The sequence below is a fragment of the Enhydra lutris genome, unplaced genomic scaffold (genome assembly GCF_002288905.1).
Source record: "Enhydra lutris kenyoni isolate GAN:26980312 unplaced genomic scaffold, ASM228890v2 scaffoldscaffold5, whole genome shotgun sequence".
Taxonomy (NCBI): Eukaryota; Metazoa; Chordata; class Mammalia; order Carnivora; family Mustelidae; genus Enhydra; species Enhydra lutris.
The window spans coordinates 11905477-11931654 of NW_019154089.1; the positions used below are offsets into that span (position 1 = coordinate 11905477).

The window sequence follows — 26178 nt, forward strand, 5'->3', positions numbered from 1 at the left end:
TTAAAGTTCTTTAGTTGCCCAAGTATTATAAGCCAATGCTTATTAAAGCTACTTAAAAAAAGAAAGAGAGAGAAAGTTAATCAGAAAGAGGGTAAGAGGGGCGCCTGGGTGGCTCAGTGGGTTAAGCCGCTGCCTTCGGCGCAGGTCATGATCTCAGGGTCCTGGGATCGAGTCCCGCATCGGGCTCTCTGCTCTTCAGAGAGCCTGCTTCTCTCTCTCTCTCTCTCTGCCTGCTTCTCTGCCTACTTGTGATCTCTCTCTGTCAAATAAATAAAATCTTTAAAAAAAAAAAAAAAGAAAGAAAGAGGGTAAGATAGCTATTCACAAGGCTTCACTTGGCTCAATGGGGAAGGGACATTGTGATGAACCATCCCATTGGGCTTCAGAGAATGGAAGAGGAACACAGGAAATCATGCTTCTGCTACGGAAGAAAGAGGGAAGGGGTTCTGAGCAGGCAGAAGCACATCTACACTCTAGATGAGCACAGCTGGGCCGTCCTTCCTGATCTGCGCCTGAGGTCGTTCAACTGGGGCCAGTAGCAAAGAGGAGCCAAATGAGCCATCCAAGAGCCCTGTGTCTCTGCCTCCTTCCTTCTTTTCTGATTACACTTTCATTTCAGTTAAAGTTTCATTTTGGTTTTTGTCACTGGCAACCCACAAAGTCCTGAGCAATACCTAGTTCTCACATGAGTGATTTTTCAGGCCTAGAGGTTTCCAGCATGTCCTTTTAAAAATTAGAATTGCCCTAACTTTGCGCATAATGAATAAGTAACATATCTTGGGATCTTCATGAAATTTCTGCAGGGAGTCCTGGAACAGTGGCTTATCCTTGAAGGAAACTTCTGAAATCAGACTTTGGCTGTGGGGTTCTATTTTAGGAAGCTGCTCTATTTCAAAAAGACTTCAGTGGACTAAAGAAGAGACAACTGACAGGAAATCTCTTAGTGAGACCTAGAGATTATAAAGATAAATATAAACTATTTCTATGAGGTAAATACTGAAACTCCTCAGGAATGTCTTATACTTAGCACATGTTGAAGTTACCACTCCTACGCTCTCTCATTGTCCCTGTTGTTAACTACCGACATTTATTGGTCTATAATGTAGAATATCCCACCTGGCGATAGCTTCTGTTTTTTGAGGATTAGGTAGAAGTGCTTAAAAGAAAACACTTTTCTGAAGATGTTGGGATAATGTGTATGTCTGAAGGGAGAAATCTCCACTTTTTGTTTTCCTAAGTTCTTGTAACCTCTGTCCAAGATAGTCATACCCTTGACAGTGGTAGGAAGTATAGGCTGTCTGTCTATGCTTCCATCAACCGTCAGATGAAAGCCCATGCAGCCTCAAGAAATGGGTGGTGAATGGTATGTTTTGACAAGGTCCCACCATTTGAAATAGTGAGATCCCAGGGCCTTCCTTGATACTTTCTTTGAAAACTCTGGTAAGATAAATATCTGTGTTCCATAATGAAAGGATGGTTGTATGTAGAACTATTGATCAAGAAATTGGCTCTTAGTCTGTGGAAGAACAGCCTTTCAAAGAGCTAGACTAATAGAAAATCAAGAGCACAGGATTGCATTGTTGAAAAAACCTAGACCCACATGGACAACTACACAAGATAAACAGGAATATGACCTCTCTCTGAATGCTCAGAACTCTACCAAATCAAGATTTTACTTGGGCCCAAGGCACTCTCATTAAAATACACTTAAAACTGACAGGGTGTTAGTCATTACATCCTAGTGAGGATCGTTTTTCCCCCATTGAGATAAAATTCACATAACAAAATACACCATGAGTACAATTAAAGTGTACAATTCATTCATTTTCCTATATTAACAATACTGTGCAACCACTATCACTGACTAATTCCAGAATGCTCTTATCACCCTCAAATCCTAAGGTTTTTTGTTTGTTTGTTTTTTAATACCTCGTTACAATTCCTATTGATTTTAATACCTCGTTACAATTCCTTTGATCCGGAGGAAGTTTGTAGGAGGACAGAGAATAAGAGGCCTGAGTTCCCTGGGGTGGACATCCTGATAAAAGATACTCTTGAAAATATTGATCACAGTTGGCTCTGGGATGTTGACAAAGAGATAAATCTCTTGTTTTTTTTTTTTTTTTTTTAACAATATAGAACAGCAATAGTCTAATTCTTAAAATCAATAGTGTTTAAAAACCATCTCGAGCCCCTGAAAATCATTGTCGTGTCGATCGATCGTTGTCCATGCCTCCCTGAAAAGAAAGGCTGGCTCTGGCCAGACACTGAGTCCAGGAGAAGCTTGCTCTGGGATGTACCTGCACTGACTGGGAGCATCTTCTTAACAGGAATAAAACCAAGAGATGACTTAGTGCTGATATGGCTGTTATCTGGGCAGTGAGAATTTGCATATTCGGGCTAGATACCTTACTTGGTATAACAGCTGTGCATATTAGGAGAAAAGAATTGAAAAGAAAAAAAAAATCCAGAAGAATGCATCATAAACTGGCTTGAGATCTATGAACCAGGTCCCTGATGTTTTGGTCAAAGATAGGAGCTTTCATCATAGCAAGTGACCTAAGGCTCATGTACCAGCAACACTTAGTCACGAATGACTTTTGCAAAGTAACTTTGCCCTCTTCAGACAAAAAAAACAAAGATACTTTTTGAAATTTAACCTTAGCTTCCTGCATACTAAGGTTTACTAAAAGGTGACCCTGAAGGGGTACAATAGACATTTCACTGAATTATGCTAGTAAATAAAGCCATAAGCACTTCAGGTACAGGCTGTGGAAACGGTAGGAAGGAATCTGCCTTGGGCTGTGATTATTTGCACAAAGCAAAATCAACAAACAACACTCAGGCTGTAAGTAAGTTTCCTGCTGTGCCAGTTTTAAAATAAAGGTGTTTTCATTTCAGTTGAACTTTCCATTGACTTAAATCATTTATTTCCTTGGAGGTAATTTAAGTACATAGCCAATGAAGAAGTTTGCTGTGTTTATATAAAAAGTTTGGTAGCTCACTGCTTCATCAAAATGAGAATATGCTTAAAGGTATTCCTAATATTCTGGAACATTCCTCTGATTAGAAGAGCTGAACAGCAACCTAATATATATAGACTGACTTAGAAAATGAATCAAGCAAGGGGGGAAATGCACATTTGGGTAAAAAATATTCTAATTTATTTGGCAATGTCTTAATCTGCTTGTTAGAATATAGGCATCAATCTGTAACTATAATAGAGAAATAGCTTTATGTTAATCCAGGTAACATGTCGTTTAGAATAAAAACTTTTTTCCCTCTTGCAATTTCAATTGTTAAAATAAAGCACGCCTTCAGAGTAGGCAACCATGGTGTCACTTGATGGAGGCTGGAAGGGGATTCCTTTCCCAAAGTGGTTCACTCTCCTTTTTTATGGGGTCTGAAATTATATCATTGGACATTTATTACTTGGATCACAAAGGTCTTTTGTTCATCAAGAAGAATCTATTTAAAAAGTGCAAATACTCATGGATGGGTGACTCATTAAGCATTACATTATATTTTAACTTAACCATGAGTTGAGAGTGTTTAGGACATGTGGGTTTTATCCCTCACTCTTTCTCTCTAGTAATGGGTTATCTCTTCCTTTAAGTAAGTGCTTCTCTCCAAATCCAGCCCTGTGCTTCTGGTGGGAGCAGCCAGTAGAACACTCTTCTTTTCCACCCTGATTTTCCTCTGCTCCGCCACTCAGTAGCAGGTGCATGACTCAAGCTTGTCCAACCATAGTTCCCTACCCCTGGCCACAGACTGGTTCATGTCCCTACATGGGAACCCACGCAGGGACAGAGTGCTTTATTATACTTTTTCTATCTAGAATTGGTGGGAAAATGCTTTCTTTTTCTCTCTGGAGGAAAGATGAGAACAGCCCCTAGTTGCTTATGGCCACATTTCCAGTCTCTTCTGACATCCCACTTGAGCGAATTACGTCTCAGTGAAGAGAGAAGCAGCTATGGGAGACGCAGAGTGTTTTGATGGTATCTGAGACCCTGCATCTATTGTACTATATATGGTTAAAGGCATGCCCTTTCTTAGTTTGTTTACACTTATGACAATAAGTTACCCTTTCTTCTTAAGCTGTAATGTATGACTGGAACATCTGTCATTTGCAAACAGAGGTCTGAGAACTGAAAACAAACATTTTATAAAAGGACACAAAATAACTAGGGGAGGGGTGTTGTTCTGGTCTAGGAATGTGTGTGGGAGGTGGGTCAATCCTCATTGTTGTATGGCTAAATGGAGGTCATTGTGTGTTAAAGTAACCAACATATTTGCAGACTTTACTTTTAAGTATGTTGAGAGGTAGAACAAGGTGACCAAAGGTCTCTGAAAATGAAAGCTAATAAGACTCTGGGGCCAAAAGTGCTTTGACATTCTCATGGGCTATTGAATTCAGGTTGAGGGGCATGGGAGCAATGGGAGAGCAATAAAGTGCAAATATTTTATTTAAGTCAGTGCACTGACTCAGTTTTTCCATGAAATAAAAGAAGCAACATATGGGGCGCCTGGGTGGCTCAGTGGGTTAAGCCTCTGCCTTCGGCTCAGGTCATGATCTCAGGGTCCTGGGATCGAGGCCCGCATTGGGCTCTCTGCTCAGCGGGGAGCCTGCTTTCTCCTCTCTCTCTATGCCTGCCTCTCTGCCTACTTGTGATCTCTCTCTCTGTTTCAAATAAATAAATAAAATCTTTATTAAAAAAAAAAAAAAAAGAAGCAACATATGGTCCAAAAAGAATCACTGTTTTCATTCATAACTGACCTTGGAATACCTGTCTTTATTTAAATTTATATCTGTTCATAATACATTAGGGTTTTGTATTTTTTTTTCCCTGTACTGGTAGTTTTTTTTTTTTTTTTTTAATTAGAAATATAGAGAGAAAATTGACAAAGGTGGGATTTCATATTTCCTATCCTCTCTCAAACCATTAGAGTCCTTGTACCTCAGTGTTATTTTGATTTTGACCTACTAAAATATCAGAGGGACAAAATCGTTATTATACAATAAATGGAATTTTTGTCAACAATGAGAATTATATACCTTGCAATAAGATCTTTTGTCACTAGATTCAAAATACAGTTGAGAAGTTGAAAGCTTCTCTCAGGTAAACTGGAGAACTTTCTCCAACGTGATGTACAATTATTATCAGCTTCTTGTGACGCAACTTGAAATCTGGCTATGATGCCCTAGAATAAAGACCTTTAAGTGGGTAATATCCTTGAATGGATTTTATTCTCTAAGTTTTCATGGTGGCAAAAGTAAATTCATAAGCTATCATTATGTTCTGTGGAAAGAGAAAAACAAATTGACCTTCAGCATGTGTTTCAAGATGACTGTGTTGCATGCCATTTCAACCCCGGGAAAGTGCTATTCAGAAGAGAAAATGAAAACCAAACTCATTTTAAAGGTTTACCACGTGGCCAGGATGCGGATGTGTCTCCCTTTCTGAAGCCACCACATCGCCTACTTTCTCCTCCTCCATTTATTTCCTCCTCCATTCTTTTCCCAGAATTATTTATGAGTAATAAAGGAAGCCAGGGTAAGAATAATAGCATGTTTCTGGCTTTACAAGAGTGCCACACATGAAAGAAAGACATTTATCCGGGGGAACCACTGTTTTCCAAGAGATTCACCAGGCAGAATGTCGCGGCTGTAGAACAGAGATGAGGATCCCTGTGTGTGGGAAGGGCGCAGGCACACTGGGGAGGGTAAGTGGCTGGCAGGAGGTTCCTTGCCTGGGTGTTGCTCACACTTGTTTAACCTGGGGCAAAGTAATCGACATCCCTAAGCCTCCGCTGATTCCTCAGGAATCCATAAATGAACTTACTTCAGAGGTTATTCTGAGAATTAAATACATGTGAAGTGCTTAGCCAAATGCCTGGCACATACTATTAAATGTTCACTAACATTCCTGGGGACAACGATCGGAAGGGTTTTCCTCCCGCACTTAGAGAAGACTTGTTCAAAACTCCAAACCGTAGTGGCCATTACAGGTTTTCGGAATCACCCAGATTTCATCCTCACCCAGCGTTCCCTGCTTGTTTCTGGCTCATTCATTCGCGGGTTGTTCCAACACTCACTTCTTAACTTCCCTGTGCCTGCCCCAGCGTACAAGCCTGTCTACACTTGAAGACAAGCTCCTCTCTTTGTCCCACTCCAGAGCTTCATCACTTGGGTCTTCCTTAGGCGCTCCCTTTCCCTCGCCGCTACCCGGCTCATGCAAAGACCCTTCTCAGATCCATTTAGTCCAGCTCTTCAGCTTCACAGACTTTTCCTCTAAGGAACCCCTTATTCATTCCCTACCTCACAGACAGCGAAGGCGAACCCAGCCTGGAGTCAGTAATTTGTGTCATGTCTGCTATTCGCAGGGTATGGAGGTGGGGTAGGCCAGGTCAGCGTGCTGCTGGGCCAGGATTCTGCCTGGCCCTGTGGCCGCGCTTTTTGCTCTGTGGCCAATAAAAGCATATACCTCACTCATGCCCTAGGGCCAATGTAACTGTCACGTGGTAATACTGACCTCTAGGGGCTGGTTTCCCTTCACATAGAGTCCTTATCTTCTCATTGAGCTCCAGGACTGTGATGGCAGCCTCTTGCTTAGCTGTTGCCAAATCAGTTTGCAGCTTTTTCAGTTTCCTTTTGTGCTTTAGTTTCTTGAAAAAATAAGAGTTTCCGTCACTAGAGACAGATGCATCAAAGGAATAAAAAGAACTAATGAAGTCTGAACAAACATGGCCTTTGAAGCCCAGCTTCGGTGAACTGGTCCCTGTTTATCTAGCTTAAGTCCTTTCTGAGGTCTATGAAACAAGTGCGTTGCTCCCGTCTGAGAGTTCCAGGCCCCAGCACCGAAAGCCACTCTCTACATCAGAGTATTTTTTACCCTCTTCAGGGTTTTAATCTGCGGCTAAACCTTGTATTTTGGTTGCTTATAATAGAGGCAGTTAGAGAACAACTCTTGATGGTTGGCATTTGACCAATGAGGTGCCCATGCCTAAAAGTGCCTGTTTTTGTGTTTTTTTTTTTTCAGTCTGTAAGTAAACTCACGAGAAATAGTGAGCCTGTTTCAGAGAGCCTTGCTTCTGTGTCATTTTCTACCCTAATACCATAAAGGTTTGCCTTCCAATAAACTCTAAAGAGTGTGATGCTACCATGAAATGCTGATGTTTACAGATATTTACCAGGGTATCTCTGCAGGGAAAGTGGTCAAGGGTACAAATCATTAAGCAACAGAAGACAGGAATTGCTTTGCTGTAAAATAGTCTGGTTTATGACATCTAAGCCTTTGAAAGAACTACTTGAAGTTGTTACCTAACCAAAGGATTCACCTGGAGACTTTATGACTAGAAAGCTCTGTTTATGGATTCCAGAATGAAATTGCTGTGTCAGAATTAGATTTATCTGACACTGTGGAAAAACTGTCTGTTGTGCAAAGTGTTGTATTTATACTTATGTACTGCTGCCCTGCTGCCTTTCCACTGAAGAGCTCACTTTGCCAAGTCTTTGTGGACTGGTAATTAGGAAGCCCAGAATATAAATGACTAACATTTCTTATCAGACATAAATCTTGAGATAGGAAAACAAATGGTTTTTACACATCAGGGAAAACTTCAGGTAGCAGGGAATCACTTCCTTTTTTTTGAGAGTAAAACCAGTAGAATCAGTTCATCAAAGATGGGATTCTATAGATGTAGACCACCCATTTTAAAGAGAGGTTGTCTTTCAGACCAAAGCAGTATTAGGATTTCACAAAAACTGAATTAATGGCAGGCAAATGGCTAAAAGAGAATGTATTATTAAAATGGGAATGGTAGGGGCGCCTGGGTGGCTCAGTCGGTTCAGCCTCTGCCTTCGGCTCAGGTCATGATCTCAGGGTCTTGGGATCGAGCCCCACATGGGGCTCTCTGCTCGGCAGGGAGCCTGCTTCCCCCTCTCTCTGCCTGACTCTCTGCCTACTTGTGATCTCTCTCTCTCTCTCAAATAAATAAACAAAATCTTCAAAAAAAAAAAATGGGAATGGTAGTCATGGAAATTTTTTAGCGGGAGTTGGAGGGGTGGAATCTGGCATGGTTCACCAGCACAGTCCAGGAGAGAGGTACCCTCATCCACAACATGAGTTCCTGGTCTGTTCAGCAGTTCTCTTAGAGTGTAGTAGTTAGTATGCATACTCATTTCATCTTTGTACTAATTACGAAGCACCCCTTCAGTGTCAGACAACTGTTGAAATATCAGCACTGATAAGGCTCCATGCCACTAAGACTTTCTTACTATTTCCTTTCCTCTGAGTCTCTCTGTTCACCAAAATCCTTCAAATTTGACCTGTTCTGTAGATTAATTCAGACGGGGAGACTGAGCTGATCAAGAAATATCTTGGCCTGGATATTTGATAGTTAGCTGTGTTTCCCACAGGAAATTACTAGGTTGGCATGCTCGTTGATACCTCCCCCTCTTGTAAGTTGGTTTGTGCCAGTTCATTCATGAGGACCTTGTCCATCCCAGGCCCGAGATAATAATGCCTATGAGGTCCCTTGTGGTCTTCAGCGTCCTTTCCTGATACTACTTCAAGACTGTCCCGTGATCAGATTTTTCACACTTTGTTCTTACCATTTAGAATCCTGGGACTAGAGAATGGGAGGAATGATATAGAAACGAGGGAGAGAGCGGCAAAGCAATTCAGAAGAGAGTGCTAATTAAAAGTATCAGAAAAGAACCAATAACAGTGAGTGTGCAAACTGAAGCATGAGGGTTAAGCATGTGGATGAACGTACCTTACATGGGCATGTGTGAAAAAGTAAGACGGACTGATGGATGGAAAGAGATACTGATAAACAGGTGATGAATGGAAGATAGCAAAATGGTACTTGTATCTAGTTATTAAGTATATGGGTGTTTACTATAAAATTCTTTCAACTTTTCTGTGTTTGAAATGTTTTATAATGAAATACTGAGAGGAGTAAGAAGGAAAGTTTGTATTTCCTTACATTGCTTTTCTCTTAATTCTTAATAGATAGTATTCACATTCTTTTCAGAATGTGTCATAATGACTCATATGCGGATCAGTACCTTTCTGGAAACTTTTCTCAAAGTAGGCATTGATAGCAAATAAAGCAAAAACTAAAAGCAACTTGGAGGGACTTGGTGAGGTGGCCACTGTCAGGGAGCTGGTGTGGTGTCGCCAAGAAGAAGTCTTTCAGACTTGATTTCTGTTTTGACAGGATGACTTAATGGATGGAGTGATTTGATAGCTATGTCTTAGTGGAAAGACATGATGCTTCTCAATATCATTTAAACATTTCAGCTTTTTGGTTAAAAAAAAACTTAAGTCCCTTAAAAAAAAAAATCCAATATTCAGGGGCGCCTGGGTTAGCTCAGTCGGTTAAGCTTCTCTTGGTTTTAGCTCAGGTCATGAACCAGGGTTGTGGGAATCCCCACATTGAGCCCCTTGTCTGGCTCTAGACTCAGCAGGGAGTCTGGTTGGGATTCTCTCTCTCCCTCTCCTTTTGCCCCTCCCCCTGCTCATGCACATGCTCTCTCTCTTTCTCTCTTAAATAAATAAATAAATCTTTTTAAAAAATCCAATTTCGAGACCATCTTTTTGTCTTATGGTGATCATATGTTTTACCTTTATTATTGTTATAATACTTGAATATTTGCTGTATGATCTGAGAAAGAAACTGAGGATATTTAGTTTGGAGAGGATGGTATACAGGGGAGTTACAACATCTGACTTCAGTAATCTAAGGTATTATTCAAGAGGAAAGGAAGTTGAGTTAAACAGTATTATTCTAGATATACCATGGGGAACAATGGGTAAAAAACTCAAGAGGAGGCAGATTTTGGCACAGCATGAGAAAGCACCCTCTAACAATCAGAGCTGTATTCATAACAAGATAGGATGGGTCCTGGCAAAGGCCTCCTGTTCTGGGAATGATCAAGCAGAGACTGGATGAACATCCTGAGGCAGGCCCATAGTAACCTCTGGGACCTGGGTCAAGGGGTAATTAAAGGTCTGGCTTACCCCCAGTTCTTTCCACCTCTGGCTTCCTCCTGCCCTGAGAGGCACAGCACATGTGTGAATGGACACCTCAGTCCTCAAAGTCTCTAAGGTGGGTACAGTTTTCAGGGATCCCTTAAAAATAATTCCAGAATTTGTGGGATGTTCCATCAGAGGGCCAAAGAGGCTTGTGGGGCCCTTAGAATTTAAGGATGACTGTGACTCAAAATGTGCAAACTTTATTATTAAGCTCCAAAGGAAAGGCGAAGGAACATTTAGATTTAAGTTAAAAATTGAATAAAGAACGTAAATTGATTTCTCTTGCGAACTTTCATTTATTCAGATAAATTTTAAGGGAGTTTAACATCTTTGTCCTTCCCCCCCCACCTTTTCTCCAGACAGAACTGCTGTATGCCATTAATTCATAGCTCTAACCAAGCCCTTTGGGCATTTCTAAAAATTCAGTTTGCCAACATGTTTTTTATTAGTCATAGACATCAAATGATTTCAGCAATGCTAATATTTTCCTTTGCTTTTTTGACGTTCTCTAGCCAGGCAACCCAAGTGTTGTACTTGAACCTAATGGAATCTGTTATTGTCTCCTTAGTAACTAGGAACTCCCCTCCATGATTACTGAAAGGAGAGGAAGGCTTTATAGCTTGGAGGTAAATTCCTATTACCTTGCTCTTTTCCTACTTCTCCTACAGGGTGGACAGAGAGAGGAAATCATGTATTTGTGCAATGTTTTGAAAAGGAAATATCTATCCATATCACATTGTCGAATAGCTCGCATTATACCAAGTCATCGGGAATTAGAAATCATCAGGGAACTATTTATAGAGAAGTTTCAACACAAAGTTGCCAGCATTGTTTAAAATTTCTTGGTCTTTCCACACACTTTGAACCGTGGCCTCAGGTTCTAAGGCTGGCCTTTGTCAACTATTGGCCCTGAAAAATTGGGCTGGACATATGTTATCTACAGGCTCTCCATCCCCTATATCATATAGGGGATATCATATAGCTGGTGGGGAGTCAGTGACCTAACACATAAATGACAATACCGAGTGCTATGTTTGCTAAGTGGCAGGTAGGTCTTTCTTTTTTGTCATTATTTCTTGAAAGACATCAGAGGAGGTCTCAACCCTCCACTAAAAACACAAGAGTATCTTTTCTAAAGATGTCTTTGTCACACTTTAGGAAATAAATTTGTATTTCAGTGAAAACAAGATTTCTCTTTTTTTCAAGATTTGCCTTGTTTTCTTTCTTTCTCCTTCCCCATCTTCCACCACTTCCTCCTTCTTGTCCTTCTCCTAAATTAAACTTTCTCTATAATTGCATTGCTCTCCTCCTCACTTCGTAGACAACACTTAATGTCCTGAAGATAGATATGCAAATACCCTCGATCCAGTCTCCTGCCAGAGCTGTCTCAATGCCTGGCAAAGTAGGTGGTTGCCTCCATGGAATGATGTGAGGAGCTTTCTAAAGCCCTACCTCTTGATGCCTGTGGCATCTGTAGCAGGCTTGCTGGAGCATAGCTTCTTCCCACCTGGTCTGAAATCCACCCCAATCAGCCCACCTTCTTTACTTAGCATATGAAACAAAGACTGGTTTTGTCTCCAGAGCGCCCCTGATAAAATACTCCCTTCCAAGGACATATCCGAGAATTTGATTTGAATACAGGACCTATAAGCAGATTTCTCCTTTCATATCTTTTCTAATAATCCATTGTTAATAATAAAACTATTAAAAAGTGATGGTAGCTTTTGGCTACAACGTGGCTTAAAAAATCAATTTCATAACTCTTACTTTGTTTTGTATTAATGCTAACCTCAGGTAAATATTTTAGAAGCCCAGGAATGGCAAATACATGCCTCATAGTTTCCTTTCTACTCCAAAGGCAGGCCTTTGATTTGGGAATTCCTCCACCCTGGGTTGCCTGCTTGGCTTCACTATCCTTGATCCACAATCCCAGCAGCCACTGCTCGTTGATGATACCTAATTGTTATGTATGATCCTGTCTCTATTTCGTAGGTGAGAGAGTTGAGGGCCCTCAACTCTCAAGTTCACTAATCACCATGACTTCACCATTACTTTGTTAAGTTACTTAAAGCTAGCTTTTTCTAGTTAGAGCATGAATGGCTCTAATTAGTAGAAGTAGGCAATAAACAAGATTTAGTTATTAAAGAGTGACACTGAAGCATGATGGAGAGACACTGGAAGCATGGATCGCCATGATCTTGCCAGAGAGCCTAAGAAATAAAGGAAAGATCTGATGAACCCAGCTAAGGGCTATCTGTGCCCCGTGTTGCTTTGAGCCCTCTTAGTGTCTCTCATCAGAAGGTCTGAAATTGATCCTGGGGATTGTAGCCATTCTGTTCAGTCCTCTAAAGTGACAAAGAGTAGATTAGATGAAACTTAGTATAATGCCTTGAATGAAAGACCAAGCACAAAAGCACAATGTAACTTAGTCTTCTTTCATTTAATAAGGTCATGGGGGGAATTGTTAATACATAAACCTTTAGCCGTCATCTCAAACTTGACCAAGAGTTGGGCCCCACATGACCACTATTGACATTTCCTGACCAATTATAAGACTTTGGAAATCATAGCTGATACTGTTCAGTTCTTTTCAGGTATCCCTCCGATTTGAGTAGCTTATTTTTGTTATCACATGCTATAGAAAGAAATTTTAATTCTGTTCCCTACACCCAGAGGGTTTGGAATTTCTAATAAAAAGAAAAGAAAATCCCAGTAATTAGACAAACATCTTGACTCACTACAAGGGAAGAGTTTACCTATAGCTGGAGCCAAGTCTCAGTTCTTTGCCTGTATAGGATAAGTAATTATTAGAGACAGAGGCGGAGTTTGCCAGTAGATGTCCTAGTTTCCAGAAATGTCTGTGTAAATGTTTATGTAAGACCAGTTACAAATTAATACAAGATAAAGAGATAACTTATACTTGGAGTGAATTCCAGTGATAAGATGGATGTTTCTAACAACACAACTGTCCAAAAGGTGGAATTTGTTACCCTAAAAGACCATAAGCTACCCTTCCTTCCATGTAGTATACAGGCTACTATTGGAAATGTTCCAGAGAGAAGCTGATACTTACCACCTATAATATGTCAGGCATAGTTCTGAGAAGTTATTACATACTAGCTAATTCCATTTTTGTAGCAACCCAACGAAGTAGAACAATTATTAATTCCATTTTTAGATGCAAACACTGAAGCGCAGAGAGCTTTAAGTAACTTTCCCAAAGTCAAATTTTGACTCACAATTTAAATCTGAGTGATCCAGCTCTAGACTATCCCTTCCATCCCTTTGCCGTGCATGCCTCAATGTCCTACTCAGGTTCTTACATTGTGAGCAGTTAAATAAGATGACATTTCCTATTTATAAATTCATTTCTTAAAGCAAGAAGTGTCCAATTTCTGATCATGAAGCTCTGAGACATAGGCTGACCCCCCTCAAGCATGATTTAGGAAAACAGAATCACTTAATCTTCACGGGAACAGAATTGAGTATAATCTTTGAAATCAAATTGTCCAGCCCTAGAACTGTAGGGATACTGAAGTGTAAGAAGAGAAAAATTACATGATTTGCCCAAAGTCACAGCTAATAAAACTGCAAGAAACAAGACTCAAGTTCAGATTTTCTGACTCCTCATTTCAATATTGGTGGGTCCCCCCCCCCCAACTGTATCATGTTGCTCCTTGGCCACACAAGCTGAAGGGCCATGAAATGAGTCTATGATTGGAAACTGGCCAGTAACTAAAATCACTGGTGTATAAGATCCTAGTGTCAAAAATAGTTATTTAGGGAGGCTCCCTTCCCTTTAATCGCTCTTCACACAGAGAGCCAGGACGGACTGGATTCAGGTCACTCTCTACATTTGATAAAGAGAAGAGTTGTTAGGTAATTGAGATCCCATTCACTTCAAAGAAATTAACTGGACCAATTTTGACCAGTCAACTCGCCCTCAAGAGGCCTGGAACATCTGTACTCAAACCAACTCATTCCTAAGATTAAGGGGTATTATCTACAAGCTCTTTTTTGTGTGAGTATAACCCTGCCTCATCATTCTTACCCAGTAAGCATTAATCAGGCTGACAACCAAGGTCTTTGAGAAAGAAAGAACCTACAGTGGCAACAATGCAATAAATAAGTTTTCATACTGGCTGAGCATAGCACAGAACAAAATCAAGTGTTCAGTAGGTCTCTCTCAAAAAAGAAAGTGTAGCCAGTGCTTGCTGAAGCCAAATCCAGTTTTTGGTCTCACAGTCTCAAATCACACCCTGAGAACAGAGAGAGGAGTGCACTGTCACACCTAACAGAGCCTACTGGGAAGGTGTTTTCCAGTCCAATATTCCCTGAGGACAGAGAGAACCCAAAGGGCCAAAGCTGTGTATGAAGCAATTTCAGCTTCTCAGCCCCACCTGTACAGGTGTTGGTGTCATTGGCAAATTGCTATAAAAAGTGATGTGGGTGGAAGAGAACAGAAACCAGAGGACAGAACATACAGGTGGGGAAAAAGAATTCCCATGTCTGCCTTGTGAAAGTACTGCTAAGCTCTCCTAACATGATGATAAAAATGATGCACAGTTTTTCTCTGCAATGACTTTATAATTGGGCAGATACTTTTGTTTTGTTTTGTTTTATTTTGTTTTTTTTTTGTTCTGTCTGTGCCCAGAATTCCTTTTGAACTTGACTAAGGCTGCCTTCTGGGAGGAAGTCAGCAGCTATTGGCCATCCGTGACTTACCTTGGATCATAAAGCAAAGGCATGTGTTTGAAGGCTGGAAAATTGAGATGCTGGAGCACCAAGGTGCTTAAATCACCTTGAAGGGTTTTCTGGTGTGATAAAGAGAACCTCATAAGTTAACCTTCTCAGTAAGTATTTCTCTCCTTCAGAAATCCCATTCTTCCCTCAAAGCAGAGAAATTACAAGGGATACAAGCTCAGTGAGTATAAGAGCTGGCCTCCAGACAATTTCAAAAATGATAAGCAGCTCTAAATGGAGGGAAGGAAAATAATCATAAGAGGAAAAATGATTCTCATATAGCATGAAAAAGCTTTGTATAGTGATAAGAGAAATTAGAGAAAGCAGACTTCCCACCTGGGAAGTTTTCCGCAGTATGTATGTTTTCCCAGGAAATACAATGTTTAAAAAACTGCAGCTTTCTGGGGCACCTGGGTGGTTCAGTCAATTAAGCATCTGCTTTCAGCTCAGGTTATGATCTCAGGGTCCTGGGGTGGAGCCCTGCATTGAGACCCACATGGAACCCCCCCACTTTGAGCACCCCCAACCTCCAGTCCAGCTCCCTGCTCTGTGGGGAGTCTGCTTCTCCCTCTGTCCCACCCTCCCCCTGCCTAGTTTGTGTGCTCTCTCTCAAATAAATTAAAAATCTTAAAAAAAAGTCTTCTGCTTTCTTAATGCAGACTTGAAACTATTTTACCACAGAAACTTCTTTTAAAAGATTTATTTATTTGGGGGGCCAGGGAGGAGCAGAGGGGCAGGGAAAGAAGCAGACTCTGCACTGAAAGTGGAGCCCCACATGGGGCTCTATCTCACAACCCTGAGATCATGACCTGAGTTGAAATCAAGAGTCAAATGCTTAACTGCCTGAGCCACCCAGGGACACCATAGTGCAGAATCTTCTAGGTTTAAAGTGAAATGGACCCAATTTCATGTGAAAAAAAAAGTATTTAATATGTTAAAACTCTGAGAGTGAGTACATGGCTGAGTGTTTTGTACATTGTTGATGTTAGTTAATGTTAACACCATCACTATCTTAAAATCTTTACTCCTTAGAACTTCTGATATAGCTGTTCCTAATAATGAATTATTGGGAATAAATCTTTACGGTAATATCCATTGAATATTATATAGCTGGAATTAAATGAGTTATTTGTCTATTCTTTAATTTTTCAATTGCTTTAATCTGGAAACAAAGGTTTCATAAGGGCTAAAAATCTCAAGTTTCCCAATAAGAAAATTTGAGTGTTAATCAGGTTCCTTGCAAGCAATGTTCGACAGTTAATTTGACTAGGGACATCTAAATCCATGTGGAAAAATCACCAGAAATTGAAGCATTGAACTTGATTCCTAGCTCAAGATGTGATATGCCTTTTAACTCTAATACTTTAAAAGAAAAAAAAAAGGATTCACTTGACTATTAGACTAATCGAGCAATATAAATTCAAGGGACTGGAATAAGTTGATGAAGCAGACAGTGGGAAGTCACAACCACCTAGTACTACTGAGCCATAGAACAGGAACCAATGATGTATAGTCTGTCTCTGTCTTCTCAGTCAGTCACTGTAATTAAGAGGAAGTATATTGTAAAAAAGACTCAGACAGTTTAGCAAGGATCACTAAACCTGTGTCCTGGCTTTCAGTTAGAAAAATCAGGTTCCTCAAGATGTTTGAGATATGAAGCAAAGAACAACTGCTAATGAAATAAATTACAACCCTACAGTCTTGAGGATACTTACAACCCAGTGATTAAAACTGAACTACCCTGAAGTTCATTTGCCCATGATCAGCAATGCAAGATCACCTTGGTGGTGGTCTTCTTTGAGAAGAAAGAAAGCTTTTTTCTCGACTTATACTGAGGATGCATATGTAGTAGATGACATTTTATCTAGCGATGGTGACATTGTGGTCTGTGTCTGTTTGATGATAAGAAAACCACATTTCCAAAACTGCAACAAAATCACTCTTTTCTGAGCGAAAACCTTATACTCAGACAATGTTTTCTTAGTCTCTTCCTTGGGGTTTCCCTGCAATTCCTGTTCTTCACCACTGGGGCAATCTATACCAAAAAACTTTAAAGATGAGGGAAGAAACAGCTGTGGTTTGCCACATCTGGAAACTTCCATACCAAATGGTGTCAGTCCTGCTCTGTGGTTGGGGCTTTGCATTTGGGGGAAATGGTCTCCACATTAAGCAGTATTTGCAACTGAAATCCAGTTTCTTCCTCATAAAAATTGTTCCAGCTGTGACTTGAACATTTTTGTCTTGTCCTTCTCCACTATTTAGAGAAGCTGTCTTGTTCATGTCACGAAGCCACATTTCATAGGTAGAGAGATGAGGATATTTGGATTTATATATAGTTAGTTTCAATATTCCTTAGAACAAAAGATTAATTTCAGAATATGGTGTTATGTGTGAATGGAGTTATATGCATGCAAGATGGGGCTATAAAAGCATAACCTAATAAAGAAAATATTTGATACTTGTGAATAGTCTGCAGAGAGAGAGGAAAGGAAAGGTGTGGTGATGATGTGAACTTTGGCTATGTAGATATTAGCTAGTTTCAGATTGCATATTTTAACAAGTCTAGACAAATGTCCTTGCTATAAAACAAATCATTGAATACAGATCGTTCCTTGGTTTTGTTCCACTCAAGAGTCTGTCTCTCTTATTTCACTCTTTAGCAAGGTATTTTCTCTAATTCCATTAAGCAAGCTAGAGTGAGAAGATAGCACATGAATCTGAACTCTCAAACAGAAGTCTAATTAGATTTCAGAGTACTATCTGGTAGACCTCTAAGCCTGTTCCCATCAACACACCCTCATCTCAGATATGCAAGGATAATGGGTAGGGAGGAGAACATGTGGACTGGGCTTAAAGCCACTTGCCTCATCTCTTGCTAGTGACTAGCAATGTCATAACTTCCCAGAGTCTGACATTGCAAGATTTAGGGATAATCAGATGAATTGTTCAACAGGAATAGGTTGAAGATGTCCCAAGTTAGACAAATGGTGAGTCGTTTATTGTGGTCCTGACCCAGAAAAGCCTTTAGGAGCCATATTTGATCAGCTCTGTTTTAGCCTAGAACTTCCAGGTGATTGTTAGTAGTAATGGGAACAACACTGGCCTGACAGGAAACCACTCAGGTCTGGAAATGTAAGGACCCCAGGAATATATATTTGCTATACCCTGGACTGAATCTAATCCTCCCCAGATAAGAATGAGGCTGACCCAGAAGCCAGTCAAGCTTCTATAAACCTAACCCAGGAGATACACAAGAAATATATAGTTTTTGACTGTCTGGATGAATTAATAGATAAGTAATATGGTCCCTAATTTTGCTCATATATCATGTGTCAAAGTCAAAACTGAATTCTGCTTGGCTTAATTTCAATTCTATAGTGCCTTATCTAAACTGGCAATGTCAATTACTGAGTCTTGGTTTTCAACTGAAGACGTTTCTTTTTTTTCCTTTTTAATTGTGGCAAAAAACACATGGTATGAAATTTACCATTATAACTATTTGTAAGTTTACTATTCAATAGTGTTAACTGTATGCACATCATTGTGCAACCAACCTCCAGAACTTTTTTATCTTGAAAAACTGAGACCCCACACCTATTAAATAACACCTCACCGTTTTCCCTCCTTTCAGGCCCTGGCATTCTACTTTCCGTTTCTGTGAACTTGACTACTCTCATACCTCATATAAGTGGAATCACATAGTATTTGTCTTTTGGTAACTGGCTTATTTCACTCAGTCTAGTGTCCTCAAAGTTAACCCACATTGTAGGGTGTGATAGGATTTCATTCCTTTTTCAGGTTGAATAAATTCCATTGTATGCATATATCAAGTTTTGCTTGTCCATTCATCTGTCGGTGGATACATGGGTTGCTTTCACTTTTTGGCTCTTGTGTGGAAGACGTTTCTTGAAATTGTGATCATAGCAATACAATAATTACAATACTTGCCTTTCTTACATGAACTGAAACTTTTCATCTTTTGATTAAAAATTGCATTTTCCTTTCCTAAAAAACGTTGCCTTTTTGTTTTCATTGTTAACCAAGTACATTGGTCCTAAAGTGGGAAGACATTTAGGAGCCTCCCAGATCGTAAAAGATTTTGGTAAGACAATTTCTATCATGAGAAATCTAATCCTTTCCAATCCTAAAATCATGTGTTTTGTGTCTGATATAGGGCCTTCCTTTTTTATGGAGAAAAGGTGTATACTCCTATCAGTACAACTTAAAATTCTTTCATGAGGAAATGCAAAAGTCCACTTGCAAGCAAACAGGCCTGGAGTAATTAAGCAGATACAACTCAAGAATGCAATAACCTAAGAAGTGGGTGAAAATTGATAGATATCCTGTGATTGCTGGAAAAGAAACACATAGGAGAAGATTATTATCAAGCAAGCTAACTCAGTGATGAGCCTGTCTTTCTCTTTCATTGACCTTGCAGAAGGGGGCTGTTAAGGCTTCCCCTCCTGTTCTGTACTTTGGCATCTGCACATCAGATCCATCTGAGGAGCTTTTGAAACAATACATCAGCTCAAGCTTCTCTCCAGGCCTCCTCAATCAGAATTTGAGGGTTTGGATGTGGGATGGATAATCTAGTTTTCAAACTTTTTGGGTGGTTCTGATGTGCACATCTGTGAAGGCTAACTTGAGGAGTATCTATAGACAAGAGCCAGGTGCTGGCCACAAAGGAAATACGAGTGTCCTAAGGACATGTGTGTTCTTGTATGCGTGAGGGCACTGAGGCAGGCATGAGTGTGAGCTGGGAAGTAGGGACAGCAGCAACTCTGGAAGGTTGCAGATGGGGGAGGTTTCTGTGCAGGCTTTGTCCATGTAACATGTCTGTCATTTTTTGGTAGATGGCCAATTTCAGCTATAGAAAGAAAGGAATTAATTGGACCAAGGAATCTCAGGTTCTGGAAATGATACTATGTAATGGCAGTGCAGTGAGGGAACCTGTGGGGTATATCACCTTCCTTCCTTAGAGTAAATGTGAAGAGATAGTTATCACAGTACCCAACTGCAACCAAGCCACTCAAAGTTCCAGCACTACTTCCCTCTTTGGCTTGGAGGAAGAAAAAACCCTCCATCTCTTTGATTTCTTATTTCTCACTCACAGTTCCCTTGGAACTCTTTTCAGGTTACCAAAGTTAAGGAAATTCCCATCCCTACTTTCACACTCATTGCATTGTTCAAAGTTATTTCAATGACTTTCATAAGCTTCAAAGACGTCTAGCAGGAAAATTCTAAATCCTGTTCCTAATTCTGTCAACAACACAGTAATCTGAGGCAAGTGCCTAATGTTCACTTTCTCTAATGACAAATGGAATTTTTTAAACCACCTCAGGGTTTACATATGGATGAATTAACTCATCCTGATTAAATGAGTTAAGCTTCAAATGTTCAAAATGAGGTGGGGAACAGAGACAATGAAAGGATATTTCAAGAAAATCTTTTTTTTAGCTTTAAAATTATATTTTACATTATATTTCATTTTTCTTGTATAAAAGTAATCGAAGATGTTTTTAAAAAGTAATTAATGGTTCCTGAATGCTTTAAATCCCATGAAAATCCCGGTATGCACTTAACACACACACACACACACACATACACACACACACACACACAGGGCTGAAAAGAAAAATAAATCATTTTTGTGGCATTAAATATCGCAAAGATATTTGAAGGCTAGCCTAATTTTGTCCACTATGGGGAAAAATCTTATAGGACCTCAAAATACTCCCAAGATATTCCAATATATGAAAAGGAGGAATCTAAAGTAGTCTGAAAATGTTTAACATGGAATATAGTTACTAGCCAGTCTTTGCTCATTTGTATTGTGTCTGTTTAATTTTTTCCTATCCCAACCTGGATTCATACTGTGCCTAGTTTAAGGAGAAAATATACTATATCTAATTGTTTCTTTATTACTTTTTTTTGTTACTTTATTACTTTTCTCTTTATTTTTCATTGGGATTGTTACTACTATTTTATATGAGAGAGCAAATGAGGGGAAAAACTATAAATTTGATAAGGAATTATACTAGAAGTGGTATTTCTGTAAACCTGACAGAGCCAAGACAGCATGTTCACAACAGTTGAACATTTCTACTGGATGGATCCCAATTTTCCAAGCACATAATCTACTAAAAAAAGTTTTAGATGAAGTTTTTCGAGGATGTGTTTTTCTGACTAGGTTGAATATTTCAAAGCAGATAAAATTTTAAGAGAGAATCCAGTTCATTAGAAAGAGCTATTTTTCTGGGATTCTCAGTCATTTAGTTTAGTTCAACAAATGTGTTATGTGCTATCCTCTGAGGCAGATTTTGGGAATACAAAGATAAAACATAATCCCTTCTCTTTGGAAGCTCTTGTCTTGTGTGAGAGACATATATATTAATTTTCACTATAATGTTTTGTGGCAGAACACATATAGGGTTCTTCGGGTGCACAGATGAAGGATCCCTACCCCTGCCTGGAGGGTCAAAGACAGTTTCCTGGAGGAGATATTGTGTGATCTGAGTCTTGAAACAAGCATAGGATAGGTGAGAAAGAAAGAGGTGCAAGGACAAGATCATTCCAGTATACGCAAGACTAGAGTTCATAAATATTGTCTATATAGGTAATCTCATGAGGTCAAGTTCAAGATAATTGAGATAAAAAGCAGGAGAGATATAGACTAGATAATGGGTGATCTTTTATATTCTAGGAAGTTTGGGTTTTATCTTGTAGAAAGTAAAAGAATTTTAGGCTTGGACAAGTAGATGCTATAGATAGATCACCCTGATGGTATGAGGTGGGTACAATTTTAAGAGAGAAAGTCCAAATGCAGAAATTTCAGTTATGAAATAATTTCAGTGGTTCAAGTGAATTGGGGTTTGGAAAGGCAAGAATATTTAGGAAGTAAATTGAATTTGAGTAACAGGCTATGTGTTTGTAGGGTGGTGAATGTGGAAGAGTGGTAAAAAGGAAAGTATTGAATTCCATAATGCAGTAATTTTCAAACTTCATGTGTGATTTCGAAACCCTAGTGTCTATAAGATTTACCTCGTGAGTTTGTTAAAAATGTCAGTCCAGACTGTTGATCAAGATGACAGATTGGATTGATTTGGGGAGACACCCTTCCCACACAAACCGTATGGTAATACAGAAAAATACATTACCCATATAAAAACATACGTAAAAAGTCCCAAAGGAGAAATGTGAACTATCTGGATTTTCAAAATGCAACTGAAACTCAAAACTAGTAATATTGAATAAGAGTGGAGTTGAATTAGCTTTCAGGGGTATTGTGAGCAGACCTAAAGCTTAGGGGTAGGAATTATAATGGTCATTTAGAATTGGGAGTCAACCCTTGCAGTCCTTGTGCCTGAAAGGGGCTGGGATAGGGCTGCCCTCCTCTGGCATGTAAACTTGAGCTAGGAAGAGTCATTTGATTTGGGAAAATGGCTGAAATACATCCCTTGACAACTCAAGGGTGTCTCAAGAATGCAGGAAAGATGTCCCGGAGAAATTTGAATCTCGAATCCATGTTATGTATTGTGTATGGTTCTGATTCATATTTATCTTACCATAAAGAGACCATGAGCCAAAAAGAAAATATAAAGAATTGGTTCCAGAATTAATGAAACATGAAGAGAAGCAAACTTGAAACTGAGTATTAGGCATTCTCATGGAAACAATCCCCACTGAAGATAAACTCACAGACTAAAATTCCAAAGTACAAAAGATGACTCACTGCAGTGAGAAAGAGAGGGAGTCTTAGCATACACAAAAAAAGGGAAGAACCATACCCGGAAACTCTTTTCTTTCTTTCTTTCTTTTTTTTAAGATTTATTTATTTATTTATTTGATAGCCAGAGATCACAAGTAGGCAGAGACACAGGCAGAGAGAGGAGGAAGCAGGCTCCCCACTGAGCAGAGAGCCTGATGTGGGGCTCGATCCCAGGACCCTGGGATCATGACCTGAGCCAAAGGCAGAGGCTTTAACCCACTGAGCCACCCAGGCACCCTGGAAACTCTTTTCTTGTTTAAGATTTATTTATTTATTGGGGCACCTGGGTGGCTCAGTGGGTTAAAGCCTCTGCCTTCAGCTCAGGTCGTGATCCCAGGGTCCTGGGATCGAGCCCTGTATCGGGCTCTCGGCTCAGTGGGGAGCCTGCTTCCTCCTCTCTCTTTCTCTCTCTCTGCCTGCCTCTCCACGTACTTGTGATCTCTCTCTCTCTGTCAAATAAATAAAATCTTAAAAAAAAAAAAAAAGATTTATTTATTTATTTTAGAGAGAGAGCAAGAGCAGAGAGAGCAAGTAGAGGGAGAGGGAGAGAGAGAATCTCTAGCAGGGTCCCACTTAGTGGGGAGCCCAACACAGGGCTTGAGCTCACCACCCTGAGATCATGACCTGAGCTGAAATCAAGAGTTGGACGTTTAACCAACTGAGCCACCTGGGTACCCTCACCCAGGAACTCTTAATAATGGAAAAATCTGAAAGGGTTTTAGTGTCCAAAAATAATTTTGAAAATCATATGGCAAGAATTATGGGGGTAAAAAGGAGGAGTATAAAATCATATGGCAAGGGATTATGGGGGTAAAAAGGAGGAGTATAAAAAAGAACCAAGTGAAAATTTGAAAATAAAAATCATTGAGGGGCACCTGGGTGACTCATTCAGTTAAGCATCTGCCTTCAGGTCAGGTCATGATCCTGAGTTCCTGGAATTGGGACCCACGTTGGGCTCCCCGTTCAACAGGGAGTCTGCTTCCTCTCTCCTTCTGCCCTTTCCCACCACTCATGCTTGCTCTCTCAAGTCCGCTCTCTGTGTGTGTCTCTCTCATATAAATAAATCTTTTTTAAAAATCTTTGAAAAATATATCTATTAAATTATAGAATAGATAAAGCAGATAAAAGACCTGGACATTTGTAGACAATCTAAGTGAAATCATGAGAACCTACAGAAGTGAAGAAATAGAAAATAAGGAAGAATATTTAAGAGATACAGAGTAGGGAGAAGAATCTCTAATTTAAGATGCTTTCCAGAAGGAAGGAAAAGGGGATGAGGTAAATTTTATATTTGAGGTAATTTTTGAGGAAATATGTGAGGTATTTAAGATAAAATGTGGAAATATTTGAGGTATAAAATATGGAGAAATTTCCAGAAATGAAGGAAGACATAATTACCCAGACTTATTACACTGAGTTCTGGCAGCCAATGTTTAAAATAGGCATTTTGGGTCCTACTCCTAGAGATTCTAATTTACCACATATTTATTTTCCTTTCATATCTCCTGGCACATCTAGAACCCATTCTTGGAACACACAGTACTCTGACACTCCACTTGGTAAACTGTGAAATAGAGCAATACCTCAGTCATGTGGGCTCAAGACAAACCATTTTATTTCACTTGGAGCTATGCGGTCATATTCAAACACTGACAGGAAGGATCTAGTTGAGATGAGTGGCTTAAATATACCAGAAAACAATAAATAGTTGATATTCTAAGATTGCTAAAATGGTGGGACAGGATTGGATCCCACACCAGCTGAGCGTTGGCCCAGAAGTAGGTGCACCTATGTATGTCCTGGTAGGAAGGTGGAGTCTTGTCTGGTAACATTTCTAGGATAATTTTTAGCTCTATGCAGTGCTCTACCAGCCTCAAAACTCTCCCTATCCTAATCTCTGCTCAACAATTTTATTTAAACCATTGAGACCAATTTAAATACAGAAAAAGCTTACTGCTGAGAAACTTGGAGGATCAGACTGCAAAACAAGCTGGACACAAAAAAGACTTCACAGCACCCAGTGCAACCACCAAACTTGCTGGCAGGACGGGGCTAGAGTCATAGGCAGCCCTGCTTGCAAAGCCATCACTCTGGCACTGGGTGATGGATGCTTCTCCCATCTCCTTTTAGTCCTCCCTCTGCTGCTTTGGAAACTAGAATTTGCTGTTGCTCAGAGGAATTCTCTCCGCCCTTTCCTGTGCATCTCCAACCCCCAGTTCATAGTCCAGGGAATGTGCAAGTCACTGAACACATTCCTTCGCCCTGGCTACAAGAGGACCTAGAAGGTTATCCGGCCTGCTACACCTGGTGTGCTGTGTTTCGTCAAAGGTCTATATAACGGAGAATTTCCCCATTGTGGGTAAGGGGATCAGAATTCTGAGAGCTCAAAACATCCACCAAGATCACTGCTGCATCCCAAGGAGTACCTTCATGGGAGTTAGTAAAAGACGCCCACGGAGGTCGACACATCTTTGTGTATTAGCCGGTGGAGTACCTTTGAAAGAATTTTTTTAAAGGACACTTTCCTCTAGGGGCATCCTTTCCTGAGCCAAGGTGTTCATTTAGATAAGCAAAATAAAACTGGAAGTGAGTCCCCACTTGCCCTTCAGCTGGGCATCCTCTTCACAGCATAACATACCCAACTGTATGTGTGTTCTTGATGGCTCCATGCTCACCAAAGACCAAGAGATTAAATGTGATCAAGAAACCACATGCACAGAAGTGGCAGGTTTAGGTGGCAGCCCTGATCCCAAACTGTATAATCAGTATTTATTTTACAACCATCCTTAAAGCCACAAACCATTGCTCACAGTCATTTGGCAGATGTTATCAGGAAAGGCAGATGAACTCCCTTTTTTCCTTTGGTTGTTGCTGTCCTGATCTGACCTGGCCAGGCATGATAAGTTCAAGTCTTGTGCTCACTCAAGGTTTGAAACGTCTTATTTGAATTTTCTGAGTCTGTGTTGAGAGAATCTTCTTCTTCTTCTTCTTTTTCTCCTCCTCCTCCTCCTCCTCCTTCTTCTTCTTCTTTTTAATTGTATTCAATTAGCCAACATACATTACATCATTAGTTTTTGATGTAGTGTTTAACACTACATTAGAGAGAGTCTTGTTCACAGGAGTTTCTTTAGCTTAGGAAACCCTGAGCTGTAGACACCTGGGTGGCTTAGTCGGTTAAACATCTATCTTTGGCTCAAGTCATTATCTCAGGGTCCTGGGATGGAGCCCTGCATCTGGCTCCCTGCTAAGCCTGGATCCTGCTTCTCCCTCTGCCTGCTGCTCCCCCTGCTTGTGCACTCACTCTCTCCCTCCCTCCCTCCCATTCTCTCTCTCTGTCAAATATTTTATTTATTTATTTGACAGAGAGAGAGGGAGCACAAGCAGGGAGAGCTACCAGCAGAGGAAGAGGGAGAAACAAGGCTCCCTGCCCAACACTGGGCTTGATCCCAGGACCCTCGGATCATGACATGAGCCAAAGCCAGATACTTAACTGACTGAACCACCCAGGCACCCCAAGAAATAAAATTGGAAAAAAAAAAAAAAAAAAAAAGGAAACCCTGAGCTGTTAGTCAGTTCAGTCCTGAAAACAGGACTGGCTTTGGGAATATGTATGCTGAGAAGCTG

At 40.1% G+C, this 26178-nt stretch overlaps 1 protein-coding gene across 1 annotated transcript in view; it reads right to left on the reverse strand.

Moving 5' to 3' along the window:
* The window catches only part of LOC111141071 (coiled-coil domain containing 192), a 203230-nt gene that overhangs the window by 63317 nt on the left and 113735 nt on the right, over positions 1-26178 (reverse strand). Inside the window, exon 7 of the mRNA XM_022493400.1 lies at positions 6534-6666. Within this exon, the coding sequence (XP_022349108.1) occupies positions 6534-6666 (133 nt within the window). The remainder of the gene's footprint in view (positions 1-6533; positions 6667-26178) is intronic.